The 21989-nt window shown below is 31.1% G+C and overlaps 2 protein-coding genes across 5 annotated transcripts; both read left to right on the top strand.

The window, feature by feature from the left end:
- The first annotated feature begins 119 nt into the window (after positions 1-119).
- Positions 120-4581, top strand: LOC109858962 (signal recognition particle receptor subunit alpha homolog). The gene is made up of 8 exons (XM_020436716.1): positions 120-356; positions 1138-1507; positions 2313-2351; positions 2500-2641; positions 2793-2931; positions 3099-3622; positions 3703-4117; positions 4439-4581. The coding sequence occupies exons 1-8, from the start codon at positions 240-242 to the stop codon at positions 4562-4564; spliced, it is 1872 nt and encodes a 623-aa protein (XP_020292305.1). The 5' UTR covers positions 120-239; the 3' UTR covers positions 4565-4581.
- A 104-nt stretch (positions 4582-4685) lies between these two features.
- On the top strand, positions 4686-21843 carry LOC109858946 (putative uncharacterized protein DDB_G0282133). 4 transcript variants are annotated; one of them, XM_020436703.1, is made up of 16 exons: positions 4686-5344; positions 8884-9067; positions 9258-9371; positions 9698-10192; positions 10824-15009; positions 15564-15630; positions 15753-15824; positions 18846-19038; positions 19331-19447; positions 19536-19712; positions 19969-20136; positions 20243-20335; positions 20417-20459; positions 20661-20773; positions 20865-20995; positions 21719-21843. In XM_020436703.1, the coding sequence occupies exons 2-16, from the start codon at positions 8930-8932 to the stop codon at positions 21720-21722; spliced, it is 6111 nt and encodes a 2036-aa protein (XP_020292292.1). In that variant the 5' UTR covers positions 4686-5344; positions 8884-8929; the 3' UTR covers positions 21723-21843. The 4 variants fall into 4 exon arrangements, 3 of the variants coding, with proteins under 3 accessions (XP_020292292.1, XP_020292270.1, XP_020292283.1); XR_002250658.1 differs by having other exon boundaries at positions 4687-5344; positions 20865-21626; XM_020436681.1 differs by having other exon boundaries at positions 4687-5344; positions 20865-21843.
- Positions 21844-21989: the final 146 nt, after the last annotated feature.

Below are 21989 nucleotides of genomic sequence, written 5' to 3' on the forward strand. Positions count from 1 at the left end.
CGTTGTAGTACTTTGAAAAAGAACAGCCCGGTGTGACGTCATGTTCGATGAAAAGAATGCTTTTAGCGTAAATGCACTTTTCAAAGAGTTCAGTCCTTAGATATGAAAAAAAGAACAAACTTCGAACCTGTAATGTAACACGAGCTTAACTTGTTGGTAGTTTGGCACGTTGTGATGTGGTTTGTCAAGCTTCCATAAGCTTCTTTTTCTCATAAAGGTGTATTTTATTGTGGTGAATAATGCTCGATCTTTTTACAATATTTAGCAAGGGCGGCATAGTGCTTTGGTGCTTCCAGAGCACGTCACATATTTTTGCGCCCAGTGTTAATGCTCTGATTAGAAGTGTCATATTGCAGGTAAATTGCTGGCTTTAGTATTGAGTAGGCAAATTGACATAGTATGTTAAAACTGTACGTTAAACTTTGATCTTGAATTATGTGGACAAGTTTTGAAATTTATTAATGGATTAATCATATTATGCGCAAATGCAGAGCTTTCACGGAGCAAATCTGTATTTGTATGATTATCTATCGATAAATTAATGCAATTAATCCATTGATAAATTAATAAACTCACCTATACATATGTTTGTTTCTACCAACTCTGGTTAACACAGTTAACGTAATCATTTGATTACGCATCAACGATTGGTGATTTCACTTAATCAACTGATGAAGTTGATCGAGAATGATATAGAAATTGGCAATTTTCCTAAAAACAATTTTTTTTGCATTTAATTTTGCATTATTTTGATTTTTGTTTTTATTACTTACAGTATTAATTCTTAACGTTTTAAATGTTTACTCTTTTGATCTTTTTATTCTGTTATATTATTATTTTCAACAAAACAATTATTCCTTCTATAAAAAAATATTTGTTTATTTGTACTATACTTCATTACTACTAATAATAAGTGATTAAAAAAAGTTTTAGAATTGATAAGATGAAATATTTTAAATATATCTTACTGCCATTAGTTATTACGTAGTTATAATTAACTTAAATAACTTTTAACAGAAAGAATACTATGTATATATTTTATTAAGAGTCTGAATTAATTACTTAAGTAGGTAATAAAATAATATATGTAGCAAATAAAGTTCTTTATAAAAAGAAAAGTTTAATTTTTACACACAGGAGCGTACAGGGACTCAAAGCTTTGAGCATGATTCTCTGAGGTTGCAGTACAAACTCGACAATGAATTTGAGCTAGTATTTGTGGTGGCATATCAAAAGATATTGCAGTTATCTTATGTGGACAAATTTTTAAATGACATCCATCTAGAGTTTAGAGATCGTTTCAAGAATGAGCTTGAGAGGTCAAATTGGTTTACACATTTTGAGTTTGAGCCTGTGTACCGTGTGTTACTTGAAAAGGCCGAGCAGTGGTCGCGGATACAAGCTAAAATACCGAAGCAAATGCGCACTTTTGATGAAAGTCAGAAGTCCAAGAAAACTGTTGCTAGCATGATTGAGAAGAAAAATGAAAAGGATGATAAGAAGTCAAGTATGACTATGATATAATATAAAAAAGGAAAGGCTGTAGTTACGAAAAAGTCTATCTTTCAATTTGCGTGAAGTTTTGTGTCAAGATCCTAAATGCTTCTTAATAAACATATTTAAAAGTTTTTTTGAATTAAATCCTTTTAGATATATTTATTTAGCAGCATTAAGGCTCTTTGATATTTAAGCGTTAAATTCGATTTGATAGTGGCAACGTTGGTCATTGCAAAAACTAAACATAGAAAATATGAAATCTGTTTGCATTGTTTACACTTTTTTGCAATTTTTGAATAAGACAGATATATGTGTTTATACTTTGATAAGAAAACAAAAACAAAATAAAATTCAAGAAGTTTAAGCAACACAAACATACTTTTAATTTTTTCACATAAAATGCACTTTTGGGTATTTTCTTTCCTTCTGACGTTATCAATCCAAAATAGCTGCAAAAATATCAAAGAGCCTTAAAACATTCACAAATGTTTATACAAATTGGAGGATGAATCTTATCGGAACTATATCCAAAAGAAAAGCAAAATGCAATACTTAAATAGCTTAAATAGTATTAATTTAAATTTTTAGTGACATATTTTATCAGTATTATTCAATTTCTTTGTTTTTTTCTTTTTTTTGGTTTATATTTAATAATATTGTTTCTTTTAGTGCTTTATTCTTTTTGCCTAATTTTACTATTTGAAAGAGAGTGAAATAAACTTTGCAGAATTTTTAATCTATAATCACGAACTAGTTTTTGTATTTTGTAAAGTAATTTTTTCAATCAATATCTCAAGTTTGTTTCTTACTTCTAGGTACAAAGAAGAAAGTCATTAATTCTAATGGGGATTATGGTAAGTAAGATCTACTCAATTTTTGCAAAAAATTATAGAACTATAAATTCTAGGTCCAATTCCAAAGTCTATGTTTTATCAGTAATCATAAGAATATAAAAAATATAATTAATATCTTGATTTTTTATAAAATAATTTATTCTATCAGCAAAACTTCAAGAAATTACAAAGCAGGAGGTGCCAAAACAGACAGTAGTACATAATGGAGAACTTGAAGAGGATGTACTGATTGCCAATCGTATGAAACTTGCACAGAAGATGGTAGGACAAAAGAAAAAAGCTGATAAACAGTAAGTGTTGTTTTTTTAATTTTGAAAATACGTTTTAGAGAATGTAATTCGATTCAAACACGATCATATATATAAATTTATTAATGTTTTATATAACATACGTATGTATATATCTTATACATGTATTAATATATATATAAATAATATGTAGGAAAAGTCCTAAACCTGAAAAGGCTGGTAAAAAACCACGCATTTGGGATTTGAGTGGAACAGCTAAGGATCTTGCTACACTGGAACGTACTAAAGATAAGCCTGAAAAGAGTGACGATTATATAGCAGCTAATAGAGCTGTAATAATTTTTCTTGCATCTTATTAATTAAGTTGATCAAAAAATTTATTTATCTTTTATTAAGTAAAAGTTTTATACATTTTTTTCTCTGTACATTCTTAGCCAAGTATATACATTAAACTTTATATTAATCATTCCTTTATTCTTACTTTTATTATCTTTTCTAGCTAGTTGGACAGATGAAAGGTGGTATACGCGATCTGGAAGTTGACAGCGAATCTGAAGACGATTACGATCAAGAGTATTCTAAGCCGCAAGTGCAAAAAAAGACAAGCATGTTCTCCATGTTCAAAAGTTTAGTCGGCAGTAAATCTCTAAAGCAAGAAGATATGTTACCAGTTTTGGAGAAGTTGAAGGATCATCTAATTGCCAAAAATGTTGCCGCCGATATTGCTCAAAAATTATGTGATTCTGTCGGAATGAAGCTAGAAGGAAAAGTGTTAGGCACTTTTGACAGCATAACTAATATAGTGAAGACTACTTTAATAGATGCCCTGATGCAAATACTTTCTCCCAAAAGAAGAATCGACGTTTTGCGAGATGCTTTAGAGGCAAAGAAAAATAATAGGCCTTATGTAATGACATTTTGCGGTGTAAATGGAGTTGGCAAATCAACGAATTTGGCGAAAATTTGTTTCTGGTTGATAGAAAATAATTTTCGTGTGTTGATTGCCGCATGCGATACGTTTAGGTATCTTGACATATACTTCTAATATTTTATCTAATATGTGATAGGTAATCATCTATTTTATATAATAAGTTTTTATTTAGAGCCGGAGCTGTCGAACAACTAAGAACGCACATGCGACATCTAAATGCCTTGCATCCGCCAGAGAAATACGGAAATCAGTCAATGGTGCAGCTATACGAGAAAGGATACGGCAGGGATGCCGCTGGCATTGCTATGGAAGCGATTCGTTTCGCAAAAGATTCCAATTTTGATATTGTCTTAATCGATACCGCAGGCAGGATGCAGGATAACGAACCTTTAATGCGAGCTTTGACAAAATTAATAAAAGTAAACGAGCCAGACTTAGTGTTATTCGTCGGAGAAGCTCTTGTCGGCAATGAAGCTGTGGATCAACTGATGAAATTCAATCAAGCCTTGGCTGATTACAGTCAGTCTGCCAACCCTCATGTTATTGACGGTATCGTATTGACGAAATTTGATACGATTGATGATAAGGTAGGATTTTCTGCTATTTTATAATTTTCATGTAAGAGAATGTTGAAGTCTCAACAATTCTAAGAAACTTAATAATACTGGAATAGCGGGAGCTTTTATATATATATAATTATTGCGATGTTGATGATAGGTCTTACTATAAATCTAAAATCTGTAATTTTGCGTTTCAATATTATAAATGACCAACTTTCTCTTGAGTTTTTCTTTTTTTTACTACTTTAATGAATTATTTACTATTTCGCTTTCGCGTGACGTTTATTAATTTTCACAAGTTTTGTATTTTATCATAAATAAAGTTATAATTCTAAAACTTATTTGTAGGTCGGAGCTGCTATTACAATGACATATACTACAGGTCAACCGATTGTTTTTGTTGGAACTGGTCAAACTTACACGGATTTGAAATCATTAAATGCTAAAGCTGTGGTGCATGCTTTGATGAAATAAATGTTACAATAAATAAATATTGAAGAGACTTCCTTCAAACTGTGCATATGTATATAATTACAAGCTTCTATATTTTTATATTGAGTTTTGTATTCTATTGAAATGCTGATATTAATAATTGAGAATAATCGAGACTGCTGACATTAATATTTGAGAATAGCTATAAATAAAAAAAAGGATAGATTGTGTCCAGAGTCACGGATGTATTCCGAGTTTACACAGGAAAGAAAGATCGTATAACGTTTTGTTTTACTCTTGCAAAACAGAAAAATGTCTGTAAAGGTCACGTACATACGTCAGTACTACGGACGCGCATGCGCATATTTGCAACACGCAAAAATCAGGTAGAGTTCTGATATTCACTAACAGTACTATAGTGCAGCTTCGTGCAGCCCCAGTGCAGAAAAAAAGAACAGACTTTTAATATAACTATTTTTACTGCCGATTTCTTCATACTTCCCGATAGCTTTCCTTTGGATAAAGATATACAAAAAAATATACTTTATCTTTTAGATGAAGTTATCGAGAACTTATCAAAGGTGAAGAAATTGGGCATTAGTTGGTACTTCCTCGATGTTCAGTTGATATTACTATCTTATCACTTGGCAACACTGTTTGCAATATTCTCTGATGTTAATGAGAAAGAAGAACTCTTTAAGTATAGTGAAACATTTTGATTCATCAGTGATAATTCTGTAAACTCATTTTTGTGCTTGTGCTTACTGCAAGGTGCTTGTTGTGTTGTGTTCGTAATCATCACTATCTCGGATTCAGTCGGTTGTAAGTAATGTAATCTATTTGTATATATTTGTTCTAAATTATCATGAGCTCACATTAATTATGTATGACTAAAGTGGACACACGCGAATGGCGATTTGTTGCCCTGCTTATTTATGCTATACATACAGGGTGTCCCAAAAACATATTGACATTACCCGAATAATATTTTTACCTTAGAATTGCGAAAAACCAATATCAGTAATTTTGGTTGAATTTCATTTCCAAAGAGAAAGAATTATTGTTATTTAATTAATCTTTAAGATCATTAGCAATGTGTGTAATTTTGAATTTACATTTTGCAGTTATTTGCATATAGGTCTTAATCTCGATTTTCATTGACTCGGTAGAAACTAAGGCTCATATTCTTTCCAAGCTTTTATCGACAAATGAGCCGTTAAATGGCTTGTTTATCGATTACATACTTAACTGTTTCTCTAGTGTGGGAACGTGAAAAGTTGTTTGCTCTTATTGACTCTTGCATACAGAATTCTACAGAATTCACTTACAGCTAATAAGAGTGAAGTTTTATGTAAAATTATATCACTCACTAGAGATATTGTGATAATATCATTTATCGCATAAGTATAAGTTTTCTGCTAGCTAAGTCTGTCAAAAACAGACTAAATGCTCGCAAAAAATTTCATAGTTAAAAACATCACAGATTTGATATACAGAATCTGATCTTTTCAATATTGTCAGCGAAAGAAATTCTAGTAGAAATGCACCAAACTTTGTTAACTAAAATCAGGACCTGATGAAAAATTGCTATCAAAACTAAAAATCTGTTAAATACATAGATAACAAATTGATGGCACAAATCTGTCAGAAAGAAGCAGTACTGTGTTCTTTCAAAAAAAGCACTTTTAAGGAAGTCTTTACTCTCAATACTATTTAAGATTTCTAAATCACCCTTGTGAGGTCCATTTTTGACCTCTTTCTCTTATATAATAACAAAAACATTTATATACATGTATATATAATATACATGTATACATATTGTATATATGGATATTATATATATAAATATCCTATACACATATATACAGGATATCCGATAATAACATTTCTCGTAAACAAGTAAAACAGATCGTATTGAGTCGAAAAATCCTTTATCATTTTTTTTCAATATTGCAAGTTTCGCAATATTTCAAAAAATCTTTAAAAATATACTGTATACTGTGATACCTCATAGCTCATTGTCAGACGAGCAACACACATGGACTTCGTCAGTGCCTAGCGTTCGACAAACAATGTGAATATTGCAAAACTACAGATATTTCACAAAAACGTGTCGCAAGAGGAAAACAAGCAAAAACGTCAACAACACGATTCAAGATGAAGACAAAAATGCGAGCCTAATAGCAATAAAGCACTTTTGAGCGTGAACCAAATAGACATCAAACTCAACCTATATAACAAGTACATATAATAAACAGGAATATAAAATATTGAATACTTTTTATACGAGTAAGTTTACATCTATTATAACACGCATTAGCATTGATTTAAATCATTATATAAATTATTAATTTCTTTAATCATAGTAATAATTTATTACAGTGTAGCATATAATTATATGATTAAGTTATATAACTTATTATATAAGAAATATATGTGTAAGTGTAACAGAGACATACATTAAAATAATTAATTTTATTTAAAAGCCAAGAAGACAATAGTATTGTTTTTTTTATTTATATTATTTTATATATTTATGTTATATAATTCTTTTTGTACACATAGTGATGTACAAGTAATATATATGTAATATATATATAATATAGGGTGTCTCACCTAACTTGAGCATCCTAAATATCTCGCTTATTTTTTATGATAGGAAGATGCCGAAAAGAGTCATTATTCAGTTTGAGGAGACAAGTACTGTACTAAACAGGAAAATTTTTTCAAGGTCATTTTTTTTTATCTGAAAGTACATATTTTTATCCTCGCGATATGATAGGCAAGGTCAAGACGAATCCAAAAAGTTTTTGTTTATTACAGTATTTGTCTCCTCAAACTGAATAATGACCCTTTTCGGTATCCTCCTATCATAAAAATGAGCAAAATATTTAGGATGCTCAAGTTAGGTGGGACATCCTGTATATATATATATATATATATATATGTATGTATATGTATATATGTGTATATATACTTAGACATATGTATATACGTATATGTACATACATATGTACATATACATATGTGCTGTTTTTAGTACATATATATAGTACATATATATGTATGCGTATACATATATACATATGTATATATATACATATGTAAATATATACATGCATACATATATATATATATACATATATATATACTAAAAACAACTGCAAATATATAAATACTTCTAAATAATATTAGTTATGTTTTTTTCTTGTAATACGCTATAAGATATATTTATTTCTGTTATGGAAAAGTGATTCAAAGCCGCTTGTATACGGCTGATACGTATAGCCGAACAAAGTACAAAACTAGCTGAAATATTATATTCCTTATTGCTGATCTATCCCACAACAATATGCATTCTTACGTCAATGTATAGAACTTCACTTCGCTAACAATAAGTCTTTCCTATGTATATTTCTATTGTTGGGAAGACTTGCGTTGCATTTGTGTTGCTTTTGTCTGCCGGATTCTTTTGTTTCGCACTAAAACGTGTCAAACGAGTTTCATCAAGATTGATGCTGATAGGATAATTCTAAATAATTACCACATATTTAAAAATTCTAGTAGATATCCTTTCAAGGATATCATTTTACATGTGAAGTATTTTAGCCGAATTTCACGTTAATAGAACGTGTGTTATTTTCGGAAACCGCCATTTCATCTCAAACTTTAAATGCTTACAACTTTTGGAAAAAATTGTTTTTAAGAGAAAATATTTTAGAAGTTTTATTTTAAAAATTTCTGTTTTCTTATATAGATTACGAAATGGTTGATTTTACATATACTGTTTTAAATATCCTGTTACAGATACAGTAAGTTAGTCTTAGAGATAAATTTAAAGGTTTCAGAAGTCTATAAAGTGTGAAACCAAAACGAGTAAAATCACATAATTCTCAAGATTTAAGCTGATAAGAGTGATTTGGGCCACCCTGTATATTAAAATATGTGTAATTTTAAAAGTTATATCTTCTCTCTTTCTCTTTTTATACTTTTATTACGTGTCAGAAAATTTTATATAAATTTATATAAATAAGAAAAATGTATGTATTTATATATTTATATATTTATAATATTAAGGAAAAAATATAAATATATATTTATATATTTTACAAGATTTAAATTGGTACAATTTTCGACTCTTTCGTCGTATATCACTTTATTTTTTGTCAATGAATTATATTTATGTGATATAGTTTAAGTGAATTGGTTTTACATTTTTTCTTTGGTTTTATATACTTATGTAACTCTAAAAACTAAGATAGAAAAACTTAAAAAATGCTCATATGCTTACCGTTATGAGTAAATATATAAATTTTCTGTATAATATAAAATAGCATTATAGAACGGATTGTGACTTTTAGAGCGGACTAACAGAATTGCTTGTTAGTCTGATAAAGGATTTGCAATATGCAAACTTGGAACCAATGGCAAGTGTCATCTGATGCTGTTACGACTCCTGGATCACAGCCAGCTGGTTATGTTGCAGCATCAGCTACTGATCCTATGGCTATGATGCAAACCCATTTGCAATATTATAATCAACCAGTAAGTATTATTTTAAGTAAATATATATAAAAATTTAAGTAGAAATCAAAGTATGAACTACTACTTGTTACATTGTACCAGGTTAGTGCAAAATATTAATTATAATGTATTTGTCTATATTTAAACGACTTAGTATATGATACGATGAGAGAGATGATATATAATTAGAACAAATATTCATATTATATAGGCACCTAGTGGATATACACCGGAACAATGGACAAGAAAAATACAGCAAGAATGGGTTCAGTGGCAACAATGGCAACAACAATATCAGCAGTGGCAAGCACAGTATGGCGAGAAGGTATAATATATAAATTATGTTTAAAAAATATAAACAGATATAAAATATAAAACAGATATTGTAGCAAGAAAGCTAAACAAAATAATAAACAATAGATAAACACAAAACACTCTCATAAAAATGTTTTGCAATAAATACATTTTTTGTTTATTTAAACAGATGGACTTTGTTTATTAGTTTTAATGCTTTCTTATTATTGCTCTTTATTATTACAAAATAAACTCTTTTACGATACATTTTTATATATACAAATTCTAATATCTGTGTGTAAAAACAATAATATATATATTTATTATTTTTTAATTTTTACTGAAAAATTTTTTCAGTATCAGCAGACAATGCATCATTTATCAATGCAAAATCTGAATTTGACGAATCAAGCACAACTGCTCTCAAATATACAACCACCGCTTCTTCCGCAAGAAAATACGGCACCTCCCTTATCTCTTACTGCTAAAAATACATACCAGTTTATAAACATGCCACCCCCACATCAGAATAATCTTCCATTATTTCCCGCAAAAGAACCTACCAATACAACGACGCAAACAAATGCGACAAACCATCCTCAAAACCCACCGTTACCTACGTATCAACCTATAAATCAACCACCTTTACCACCTGACAGTGGCGAGAATAAGCAGAATGTCTCGATTGAGAGTTGCGAAAGTAATGTAATCAGTGAGTATAATAGTGCTAAAAACAGAATACTTGAAGATAATGAGAAAACCGAGGCTGAGAAAACGTTTGATGCGCAATTTAAACAATGGGAAGAGCAGTTTAACAAATGGAAAGAGCAGAATGCCGATCATCCGGATAAGGTAAGTGACGTTACATTTATGCATAAAACGTGTAACTTATGCAAGTTTCTTTATTGAAAACGCAAGGTGCACAACGAGTATTATGCTATATTGTTTATTGTAGAATTACAGAAAAAAGCTCAAATAAATTAAAAATTTTAAAGATCCAAACACGGTCAATATGAGAATAAAATAATATAGAATAATTTAATATAGAATATTTTGATTTAATTGTAATTAAGATGTAGTTTATTGTTTGTACTCTTCGATTCACAATGTTTAAATCTTCTTTAATTCACATTTATAAGACATCTGTACACACATCAAAATTTATAAGTATAAAAAAATATTGTTTTTAACCTAGAAAGGATTATTTAAGAATGAATGGATTCTTATGTAAGAAAACCAGCTGAAGTAAACAACTCAAATGTGAAAATGTTATAAAAATCTTGGTAAAGGCTAATTGGCACATTTAAGAATCTATAAAACTCCCAAGTAATTTGAACTTTGATCATTGGTGTAAGATCAGCAGGAGAGTCATAATTTCTGAGATAATAAATATAATTTTTATAACACTTTGCGCAATAAATAATATCTGATTTATGTTAATAGAGATTTGTTTTATGAAATTTAAATTATTATTGATTTTCAGGCTCAGTACAAACAATACGAAGCAAAGTGGACAGCATGGCGTGAGAAACTTATTGAACGACGTGAACAAATGCGTAAAAAACGTGAACAACAGAAACAAGTCACTACTAAAACAGAAGTTGAAAAAACCAAAACCATAGCCGGTGACAATAAAATAATGGATATTTTATCGAATACCGAAAATCAAGGGTTAATTAATAATCTACTGGGTATTGGAAAAACTTTGGGACTGACGGGAAAGCAAGATGTTAATGTACCCTTACCACCACCGCCACCGCCGCCTCCTCCACCACCGGAAAACACATCTTCCAATCAACACCTTGTAACTCAAGCTCAACAAACTCCACAAATGAACATGACTAAACCTACGGTTGCATCATCCTGGTCAAATCAACAGCAGTGGCCGTCTCAACAGCACAATCCCAGAATGAATGTACCAAGACACGGACCCGAGTTACCTGGAACAGATACAATATCTACAACACAAGCAAATATCGGTCTATCTCAAATAATATCACCGAACTTTACACAACCACCACCAAATATCGCACAAAATTGTCCACAATTTTCATCAAATTTCTCTAATAATGATCGGTCCCAATTGCAAACTGAGAGAACTTCAGCAAATGAGAGAAATGGTCCTGCATATGATTTGTCTGATCCTTCAAACATGAACATGCGTTTTATGCATTCAAATGATCGATCAGCTCCTAATTTTAATAGATTGTCCAGTTTCAGAAGGAACGATCAGGAACATTTAGAACAAGATAATATTAATTTGAATTTGAATGAACGAGAAGATCAGCTTAGATCAACTGATAACTTTGATCGAGCCGAATCGCATCGTTTTAGAGGAGATGATAGAAATTATAATGATTTTGGAAACATTCAATCGAATCGATCAAACAACTTTAATCCGAATAATGAACGATTTGGACTTGGAAACGATCGTTTTGGTCAAAATAATGATCATTTTGTCAAAGAAAACAATCGCTTTACACCGATGGAAAATGACAAGTTTGGCGATAGATTTAGATCATGTAATGATCGATTTGGTCCAGGATCTGATCGATTTAATAATGAACGATTTAGACCAAGTGTGGAAAATGATCGATTTAAACCCGAAATTGACCGATTCACGATGGATAAAGATCGTCACGGACCTGGAAATAATCGATTTGGACCGCCTTTTGGGTCGGATCGATTTCCATTAAGTAGCGAACGATTTGTCACAGCACCTGGATTTGATCGTTTTTCTTCGAGTAACAATCGATTTGGTCCCAACAACGAACATCTTCGTCCAAATGATCGATTTGGTAGAGGTAACGTCGATTACTTCAATTCAAAAGACGGGCCTGATCTTAGATCACGAGACAGTTTTGACATTAATTTTCGAGGGGGATTCAACAGAAATCTACCATTTAGTCCATTGAATGAGTTGCCGGAGCTAAAAAAGCTAATGGAAAAACGAAAAGCTGCTGGAGACGTATTCAAACCTAGTTTTGTTGATTCTGAGAAATGTAGTAATGTTGATTCTCTCAGCGAAAGCTTCAAAAAGATTGCTGGTGGATCACTTTTTAAAAATTCTTTTGATCTTCAAAAAAATCGTAATGATGAATCAGCAATCTTATTGAATAAAGCATCCAATTTTGAACAACATTGTCATTCCGAAATAGAACAAAGTCCTACTTCATTGTATGGACCACGAAGTCATCCTTTTAACCGTAATGAGCCTCTTTTTAGAGAATTTTCAGACACCTTTGTCAAATCAAATTCTATGAATTATAATGATCGATTAGATAAAAATATGGAAATTAAGTCGCATCACATTCAATCTCAAACAACTAATGTACAGTCTCAAGATTCTATTAAACATTCTGATGATAACAAAGTTGCTGGTTCTTCACTGGAAACTAATAATAGTGTTGTAGATACAGTAGATACAGTGATTGAATTAAATGAGACCAACAATACCACTATGCAAACAGATGTTGTTACTTCTAAAGACATTTCAGAAGAAAATAAAAATAAAGAATGCCAGATAAATGATAATGATACTTCTTTGGAGCGGAATGATAACGAATATAATAATCAGATCTCTAGCGTCGAAATAATAAAAGAAGTTGATAATAAAGATAACGCCAGCAAACAATCTGAAAGCTTACCTTTTATGGATGAAACCGATCCACCGCCAGAAGACTTGAATATTGAACCTCCGCCAGAACTACCCAATCTGTCTCCTGTTTCTACAAATCTGAGTCAAAACGCACTTAGTTCAAATAATAATTGCAGTGAAAACAAACTAATTGGCAATCAGTTTAATTTACGATTTGATGCGAGGGAGATAGAAGTAAAGTCTGGATTTGCATCCCGCGAACCGCCAACATTTAACAGCTTTGGTCCCAGTGAGCCTCACGCACTCCCAATGGATCCTGTGTTCCAACCACGAAATTCTTTGGATAAAGACTTAGGTTTGCAAGTTTTCAATAAAAATCAGCTTGAATCTAATGAAAATTCATTTAGTTCTGGAAGACCTAATACTGAGCAATATAATAAACGAAATTGTAACAATCAAGAATCATTTGCAGACTCTAATAATAGACAATTCGACCGACGAGGCTTTATGGATGAGCAATTCGGTCAATATGGCTCGCGAAATTTAGGTCCAAACGGACCGAAATGTTTTGACCGACAGATAGAATCAAAAAACCAGATTGATGTAACATTTGCTACATCAAAATCTAGTTTGTTCGAGCTTAAAGATAACGATATGCAGTGTAATTCTAAAACCGATAACAGTCGTATGGATTTTCGATCACCTGGATTTTCAGAAAATTACTTCGGTTCACGAGGACCTAACGATGCATTTAGCGGTCCAAGAAGACTTGATGATACTCCTTCCGATTTTCGAGGTCTTAGCAATCCTCAGTGTGGTCCTACGGAGTTTAATAGGTTTAGTAATACGAACGAAGCACCGTTTGAGAAGAAACTTCCTTTTGATAAAAGCGGTTTTAGTTTTTCCAATGAAAACTCTCTTGGTTCTCGAAATTATGTCAAGGGATTGCCTGATTCTTGTAGTCCTAACAATACTATACTTAATTCTCACAATCTAAATGATATTCTTCAACGTAATCTTAATAATTCTAAAGAGAACCAATTCCAATCACGAAATTTAAACAATCGGCCTTTCAGGCCATTAGACTTAAAAGAAAAGGATCTGATGAATGATTCAAATAATCCATATTTTTCGCCTTTAGAAGATTCTTCTTTATTCTTTAATCGCTGCGATTATGCGCGTAGAGACTCTTATGTAAGAAAAGGACAATTTGAAGATGATATTTCTACTAAAAGGATTAGATATAAAAGTCCGAATGAATTCAATAAAACTTTTTCTGACAGAAATATTAGTATGGAAATGCAAAAAGACTATTCTAGTGATACTAAAAATGTGTCCGATAAAACAGGATTAGAAAAGATATCTCACCAAGAATACAGACCTACTGATGTTTGGAAAGATAAGTTTGGCAATGATCAGATTACTGATAGAGGTCAACATGATATTGATTATAAATCAAGACGTGGTGAATCCGTACCCGAGTTGGACTTTCAATCAACGCGTACATTTGATGTATTTAAACGTCCTCAATTGAAGACTGGCAAAGAATTTTGTGCGCCGAAGCAGTTCAATTATAATCACGGCGAAGTTAATAAAAAGTTTACAGAATCACATCACTTTACTCCGGTTAAAGTAATAGATTATGAACATAAATCCCGTCCGTTGATTGTAGATCAGCATCTAACATCAGTTCAAAGCTTTGACTACGGTCATGGCAATTTGAAACCAGTGACACTGAATCGCGAGCAGCAGAAACAACATTATTATTCAAAAACAGATTTTAGAAATTGGGTAGAGAGTGAGCAAAACTTGAAGGAATATACTGATGCGATAAACAACTTAAAAAGTTATAAGAATAAAACAAACAACTACGATGCACATAAGTCGCTAGACTGTAACAAGCGGAAGAAACAAGACTGGCAATTGAGCGATAAGAAATTTGATGAAGAAAGAAGAGAAAATAATCGTAAGGAGAGAGAATGTAATCCTGAATCAGAGTCTTCATACATCGACCTTGATTCTGATAACGATCAAAACAATAGATATCAAAGTGATACAAATGTTCTCAAAGGTAATTTAACTTTTATTTTAGATAATAATTAGCATCCCAGGTAGCTAAAAAAAATAGTTCTTAGATTTAGTTGCAACTGCTGATATCTAAAGCCACTCGGTCTCTTCATCACACTTCAGCAACGGTCCTCACTTTATCATTGATAGCGCTCTTTTAAAATAGCGTTTCTCAGGGAGTTAAGAGTCTTCGTGCTGCTGACATGACTTGGAAGCAGTACCATACTTAAGCGCGTCCTACCACCGATGACGAAGCAGTGACCATCGCTGAAATATGTGCAGAAAGCAAGAGACGTGGCTTCAGGAATCTTTTTACAGTTGCAACTAAATCAGCGCGCAAGCATTGAGCTAAAACTTAATTATAATACTGTTTTGAAATTTATTCTTTAATATTTATTTAACTGTAAATGATGAAATATTGAAACTAAACAATTCTTTATATTAGTGTTCGCCACATTCGGATAAAGTAAGGCTGCGGAACAACATGCACTTATCCAAATGTGGCGAGTAATACTTTATACTGTGTTTTATCATGTATTATGTGTTTTCCAAATATAGGACAGGCTCAAGAGATATGCGAAAGTTCAAAAGAGATGAATAAAGACAACAACAAAGATGATATAAGGTATCTTAAAATAATTACTTTCCTTTATTTATTTAAAAAAAAACATTAATAACACGGATACAGTTTTATTTATGCGATATATATACATATATATATGTATGAGTATATACAATATTTTATAGACTAAAAGGAAATATTAGCTGCCAGGAGAATTCGAACAAAAACGTCGTAGATACGAAGATACAAGAAATCAGGTATGTTACTTTATTTCTTGAGTTTAAAACTTGTAGAAACTTTATATTCTACAAGGAAAAAAGAGACTTAAAGTCAAGAGAAATAATTCAATCTTTAGATAATAGTATTAAGTAAATATTTTTCCAGAAAACATATTGGTGATGAGAAATATGATAAAATAAATGTATCTCTTTCAAATTTATACAAGCAAAATAATTATACAATGATAGTGAAATACATTTATCTTTTTTGAGGTTGAAAAGCTGTCCACTGTTGCGTATTTTTGATAGTTTAGGTAGGGCTTAGGGACATTTGTGGCATGTAGATATTTGCCCGTGACATCCACTTAACAAATACAATAAACCAAACCCAATCGATAATTTTATTATTTCGATACTCTCGCAGCGATCTTGGAGTTTGATATCAGGGGCGAGAAAATAATTACTGCAAGTTATGTGAAAATAAAAGAGTATTTACGCACAAACTCACTTTTAATCATTAGAGCTTGTAAAATGTATTGGACAGTTTCTTTTTAGTTCAATAACGAAATCGTATCAGCAACATCCGTTATTCTATCTAGCTCTTAGATATTGAATAAGTCTTTTTTAATTTCAAAAACATAATATTGCCTTGAGGCTATTTAGTGGCTGCGGCCACATTGTGGATGGTAAATAATCCAATCCTACTTTTTAAAAAATTTATTTGCTCGGCAGATTTGCTCGGTTTCTGCCACTAGTCTGCATTTGTTCAGAGTTTGCTGCAAATGTACAAAAATCTGTGTTTGAGATTTTTTACCAATTTGAAGCCAATCTGCGTTGGACAAATCTACTCGAAATTTGCCAATCAATTTATCACTTGACTTTTAACAGATTTTGTTACCTTTGTGTTCATGATGCTATAAATTGGTCCAAGATCTTGGACGCAAAAAAATTGACTAGTTATATTCGAACAATTTGGCCATTTGACGAATGCGACTAATCAATTGTTTGTTTTTCCTCAAATCTTGGACCAATTTCTAGTTTTATGAACACAGGCTTCAGCATATGTTAGCAGTCGACTTTTGCAGCTGAAAGAGAATTACGACGCATAAAAAGAGAATTGTTTCTAAAGAATGATTTAGTATTACATAATATACAAGTTATTAAGGAAGAAGTTTGAGTGAGATTAACTTTAAATAAAAGTAGACAGTAAATGTCAACTTAAGAGAAACTAATTGATGCATAGCAGTATCGACTTACGTATCAATAATTTTAGAGAATTAATTTTTCACTGCTTTGCGCAAGAACATAGTTGTTTTGTTGCTTCGCGCGCTCACACACGCGCACACACACACAGCTTGAGATATTTGAATTGCGCGTGGAGAGTGACGAAGAAAATAGCGTACTAACAAGAGAGTCTTTTTCAAGTCCAAGAGCTGGATTTTGACATTTTAACATCAATACATTTCAATTTACACATTTACTATTAAAAAATACAGTTGTATGTGTTTTTTTAAATATTTATACACGATTTATGCGTGATTTTTGCAATGAACAAACATGTTGCGTATATGCAAAAACTCTTTGTTAAAGAAAATCTACTTATGCGTTTATACATAAGATTTGAATATCATCTCAGATATGAAAGCATCTACTTGTTTTACTGTACTCGCCCGATGTGTCGCTTGATACGTTTATAGACACTGTGATTGATACTTTTTAACTGTTTATAACTTAAAAACTGTTATAGACTCGTCGTTTTCATACTAGACTTTTTGTCTCGAAATGTTGAAAAATATTAAAGAATCTACCATGAAAATATTGAACATACATGATATATTTTTATATACATTACATTTTCAAAGGCCAATAGAGTGTTTTCTATGTTATTATTATAAATGCACTTTATGTGCATATAATAACAGTATTGCTGAAAGAAAAAAACTATTATTACTGGATACATAAAACATAAGCTATTGGATAACATTTTGTTTACGAATCTGCTGTTAGTTTTGTATTTTTTAATACTTATTTTTCTAACAACAATTCATTCAGATGTTAATCGATAGCTTACATATCTCGTATAATAATTTTTTTTTGCTTCAGTGTATTTTTATTATATGCAATGTTTGTGAGAATAACACTATAGTGAACACACTTCTTCCGTAGTAACGGATTATTTTGTATATTGCAATATTTACTTTTTTATTGTTTATAATAACATAATGTTTTGCGATATATTGATTATGATGTTCTCACTTGAAATCTTTTGCTAATATGAAAGTTTTGTTTGCATTTGTATACGCGTACAAATGCAGTTGCTTTGCAAATATATATATGTGTGTGTATATACACATTTGTGTTTGAAAATCATTTTATAAAATATGTACATTTAAAAAAATTGTACTCGTTTGATTATAACGAAAACTATAATTTAAATTTGTATCTATTGAGAGAGATTTCCAAACGTATATATCTCTTTAACAATACATATTTGCGTATGATTTAAAAGTGAGTCTTCGAGTTGTTGACTCTAATTGTAGATTGTTGCGAGAAACATCTCTCATTGCTCGAATTTAGTTGCAACTGTCGAAAGATTTCTAAAGTTGTCTCTCTCGCTTTCTCTTTGCTGCACTTACTTCAGCAACAGTCTCGTCAATGATGAGATATGAGTGCTGCTTTCAAGCTGTGTCAGTGAGTTTTTGTAAGAAAAGTTATTTTATAATCACATTATAAAATATTTTCTTTATTTATTTGATTATAAAATAGTTTTTCTTAGCGAGATGTGGACTCTCGTGTAACTGACGCGGCTCGAAAGTAACATCATATCTAAACGTGAACCACCGTTGATGATTGTCGCTATGATGAAGGAAAAGCGAGAAATTTCAGAAATCTTTCGGCAGTTATAACTAAATCTGGGCACTGATCTTAATATACAGCAGTGTTTTTCTTGAGCATCATCCTTTGATCGAACTCGTTTCTTTCCCTTTGAATAAACGATATTGATTCCGATAAATTAATTTCTCTTTTCTTTTTGACATAAGATATAAATGTTTGTTGCAGCATTTCTTCGGACACAAAGAAAAATGTCGCAGAATTATCTCCACAAACTTTGGACCTGTCAAGGCTTCCAAATAATACCATGGTTGATGACTTGTTATGTCCACCAGGTCGCCAGAACAGACCACCAAAAATAGCTATTATTCTGAGAGGACCACCCGGTAGTGGCAAGTCATTTGTGGCTAAACTTATTAAGGTATATTGATAAGTGCTTTAAAATGTTACATGTTATATTTTATTTATAACGCTAGATATTAATTAACAAATAGTTTCATGTTTTGAGAAAAAAAAATAAAAAAGATGCACAGAGTTTTAAGGTTTCAACTTTTATAGCAGATTTTTTTCTTTTTTAATGGTCAATTAAACGCAATATACTTATTAAGGCCGTTATAAAATGAAACTACTGCATATTATTTTTAAGCTCATAGAGATATGAAATATCTAATTTGCTATATTTATACACGTTGTCTTATTCTTTTCTTATACAGGATAAAGAAGTTGAACAAGGCGGTTCCGCGCCGAGGATATTAAGTTTAGATGATTACTTTCTCGTAGAAAAGGAAATAGAAACTACAGATGATAATGGAAAAAAAGTTAAAGTTAAGGTATTTAATAAAATAAGAACTTATATAAAGTTTTAAATTTGTATATTGTACATGTATTGTATTTTTAACTAAATATTATTTAAAATAGGAAATGGTGTATGAATATGAAGAAGCTATGGAACAAAGTTATGTAGCATCGCTCTGTAAAGCTTTCAAGAAAAACATAATAGATGGCTTCTTTACTTTCATCATATTGGACTGCATTAATGAGAAAATCTCAGATTATGAAGACATGTGGAGTTTTGCCAAAACAAAAGGTTTTAAAGTAAGTTTCTGTGTATGCGTGTGTATGCGTAGTATGAAGAACAGTTTATAAACTCGAAACAACATATACGTAGACAGTATCGCATTTTCACACAAACATGCTATAACAAGCCAGTGTTTGACATTTGTTTTTCTGAAGAATTAAACTTGTCGACGACAGCAGAAATCAGCAATGCGATATTACTGTTGCTATCTATGCGTCATTTTTAAATACCATACACACAAGTTTTACTAAAACCAATATTATTTATATATAGGTATATGTATGCGAGATGGAAATGGATCCACAGATATGCTTAAAAAGAAATATTCACAATCGTACTGAAGATGAGATTAATCGGATTATAGATTATTTCGAGCCCACGCCTAGTTATCATCAGAAGTTAGATGTAAATTCAATGTTACAAGAGCAGGCAATAGAGGAGGTAATACTCCAATAATAATGTGCGCTTATATTAGCACCAACTCTTATGGATCTTACTAGTTTTTAACACGAAGAGGATATGGAGTTGACAAATCTTTTGATTAAAGGTTGATATGGAAGATAGTCAAGGAATACAAAAGAACTCTGTCACACATCATGAAGATAGTCAAGACAGTCAGCAAGATATTTCTGACGAAAGTGTAATTTAATAAAATATTTTGTTTAAATAGTTAACTATTGACTATAATTGAATATAATTAAGATAAAGATACTTGTTTTAGGGTGTTAGCAAATGGGAAAGAATGGAAGCTGAAGATAAATTAGGTTAGCTACTTTATATTATTTTGACTGCGTGTTTCGATATTTACGCCAGTACTGAAAATATACAGTACGCGTGATGTGAATTATAAGTTTACAGTACTGACAGTGTAAATATCAAGATGCAACCTTTATGCTAGCCGATTAACAATCTTTATATTTTCTTTAGTTAATGTCTAAAATAAAATTATTTTTATTTTTATATAGATCGATTAGATGGTTTGGCAAAAAAAAAGAATGAAACAAAACCTCAAACTATGGAAGACTTTCTTCAAGTCCCTGATTATTATGATATGGAAGATACTTCCGGTAAAAAACGGGTCTGTATAGATACTATCTTATATAAACTTGATTAATATTCTGATTGTAAAATTCACGAATGAAATATTTACATGCATCTTTTTTATATAGGTACGTTGGGCCGATCTAGAAGAGCGCAAAAAACAAGAAAAAATGCGCGCTGTCGGATTTGTCGTTGGTCACACTAATTGGGATCGAATGATGGACCCTACAAAGGGTGGTAGTGCCTTGACACGCACCAAGTATATATGACTCACTTCTGAAACACATAAACAATAATGTTAAAAAAGTCATATCAAGTATAGTTGCAACAACAGTATATGAGATTTATTATTTGCTGTTCTTTTAATGAATTGACGTTTACAATATATCGTGTAAACATAAATCAGTATGCACTAAGCTTGAATAAATGAACTACTCAGAATTTGCCATCAATTTGTTAATGATAATATCAGCAGATCTAGTGACCAAATACAGGCCTGCTTTGTCTTATCTAATCTTTGCAAGATCTCACTTGTAAGAGCATGCAATAAAAATAGAAATATACATTCCTTAAACAAATTGCTATCAAAATCTGCAAATAAAATGTCAAATTTGAGGAGAATATCATAATAGATCAGAAGCTTTTTGTAAGACAAAGTCGGGTTTGCGTTTTATTACCAGATCTGCTGATATCACCCAACAAATTGGCGGCAAATTCCGAACAGATCTGCTACAATTCTCTTAAAGTGTTGCTGTAGAGTACTGTTATGTGTTGACAGAACCGCTGCGAATCTGCCATTAAATATGCGTTTGATAGATCTGTTACAGTTTTGGTCAATTTGAGTTAGACACATTGCTCAGGAGTTGTTGCCAATTTGTTAACTCTTACTGGTATTTGACAAAATCTGTTTTCTATATATTGCCGATTTCTTCATATCTTTCGTTAGTTATCCTCTAGATAAAGATATACTTTTATCTTTTAGATAAAATTATCGAGAATTTGTCAGAGGTGAAGAAAGTGGGCAATAGTACATCAGTACATAATCAGTATGTAAAAACTATTTATCTGGTTTTTATAATTTTGTCAGAATAAAAAAACAAAAGAGTACCTACTTACCACATATTTCAAATATACAAGATGTCTTACAACTATCGAATTTTTTCTAACAGTAGATTCCTGATACCATTTTCAAGTGCAAATCCTAATTTTAAGATATTAAAATTTATATTTTTTTTATGTGATAATTTGCGATA

The sequence above is a fragment of the Pseudomyrmex gracilis genome, unplaced genomic scaffold (assembly GCF_002006095.1).
Source record: "Pseudomyrmex gracilis isolate BER0280 unplaced genomic scaffold, ASM200609v1 scaffold_6, whole genome shotgun sequence".
NCBI classification, from domain to species: Eukaryota; Metazoa; Arthropoda; class Insecta; order Hymenoptera; family Formicidae; genus Pseudomyrmex; species Pseudomyrmex gracilis.

Excerpts from the sequence above, each read along its gene's own strand:
- LOC109858946 (XM_020436681.1), top strand. The coding sequence starts at position 8,930 with ATGCAAACTTGGAACCAATGGCAAGTGTCATCTGATGCTGTTACGACT. Across the intron at positions 15,010-15,563 it reads TGATACAAATGTTCTCAAAG|GACAGGCTCAAGAGATATGC; the intron begins GTAATTTAACTT and ends TTCCAAATATAG. Across the intron at positions 20,460-20,660 it reads GGAAGCTGAAGATAAATTAG|ATCGATTAGATGGTTTGGCA; the intron begins GTTAGCTACTTT and ends ATTTTTATATAG.
- LOC109858962 (XM_020436716.1), top strand. The coding sequence starts at position 240 with ATGCTCGATCTTTTTACAATATTTAGCAAGGGCGGCATAGTGCTTTGG. Across the intron at positions 2,352-2,499 it reads TAATTCTAATGGGGATTATG|CAAAACTTCAAGAAATTACA; the intron begins GTAAGTAAGATC and ends TTATTCTATCAG. Across the intron at positions 3,623-3,702 it reads GCCGCATGCGATACGTTTAG|AGCCGGAGCTGTCGAACAAC; the intron begins GTATCTTGACAT and ends GTTTTTATTTAG.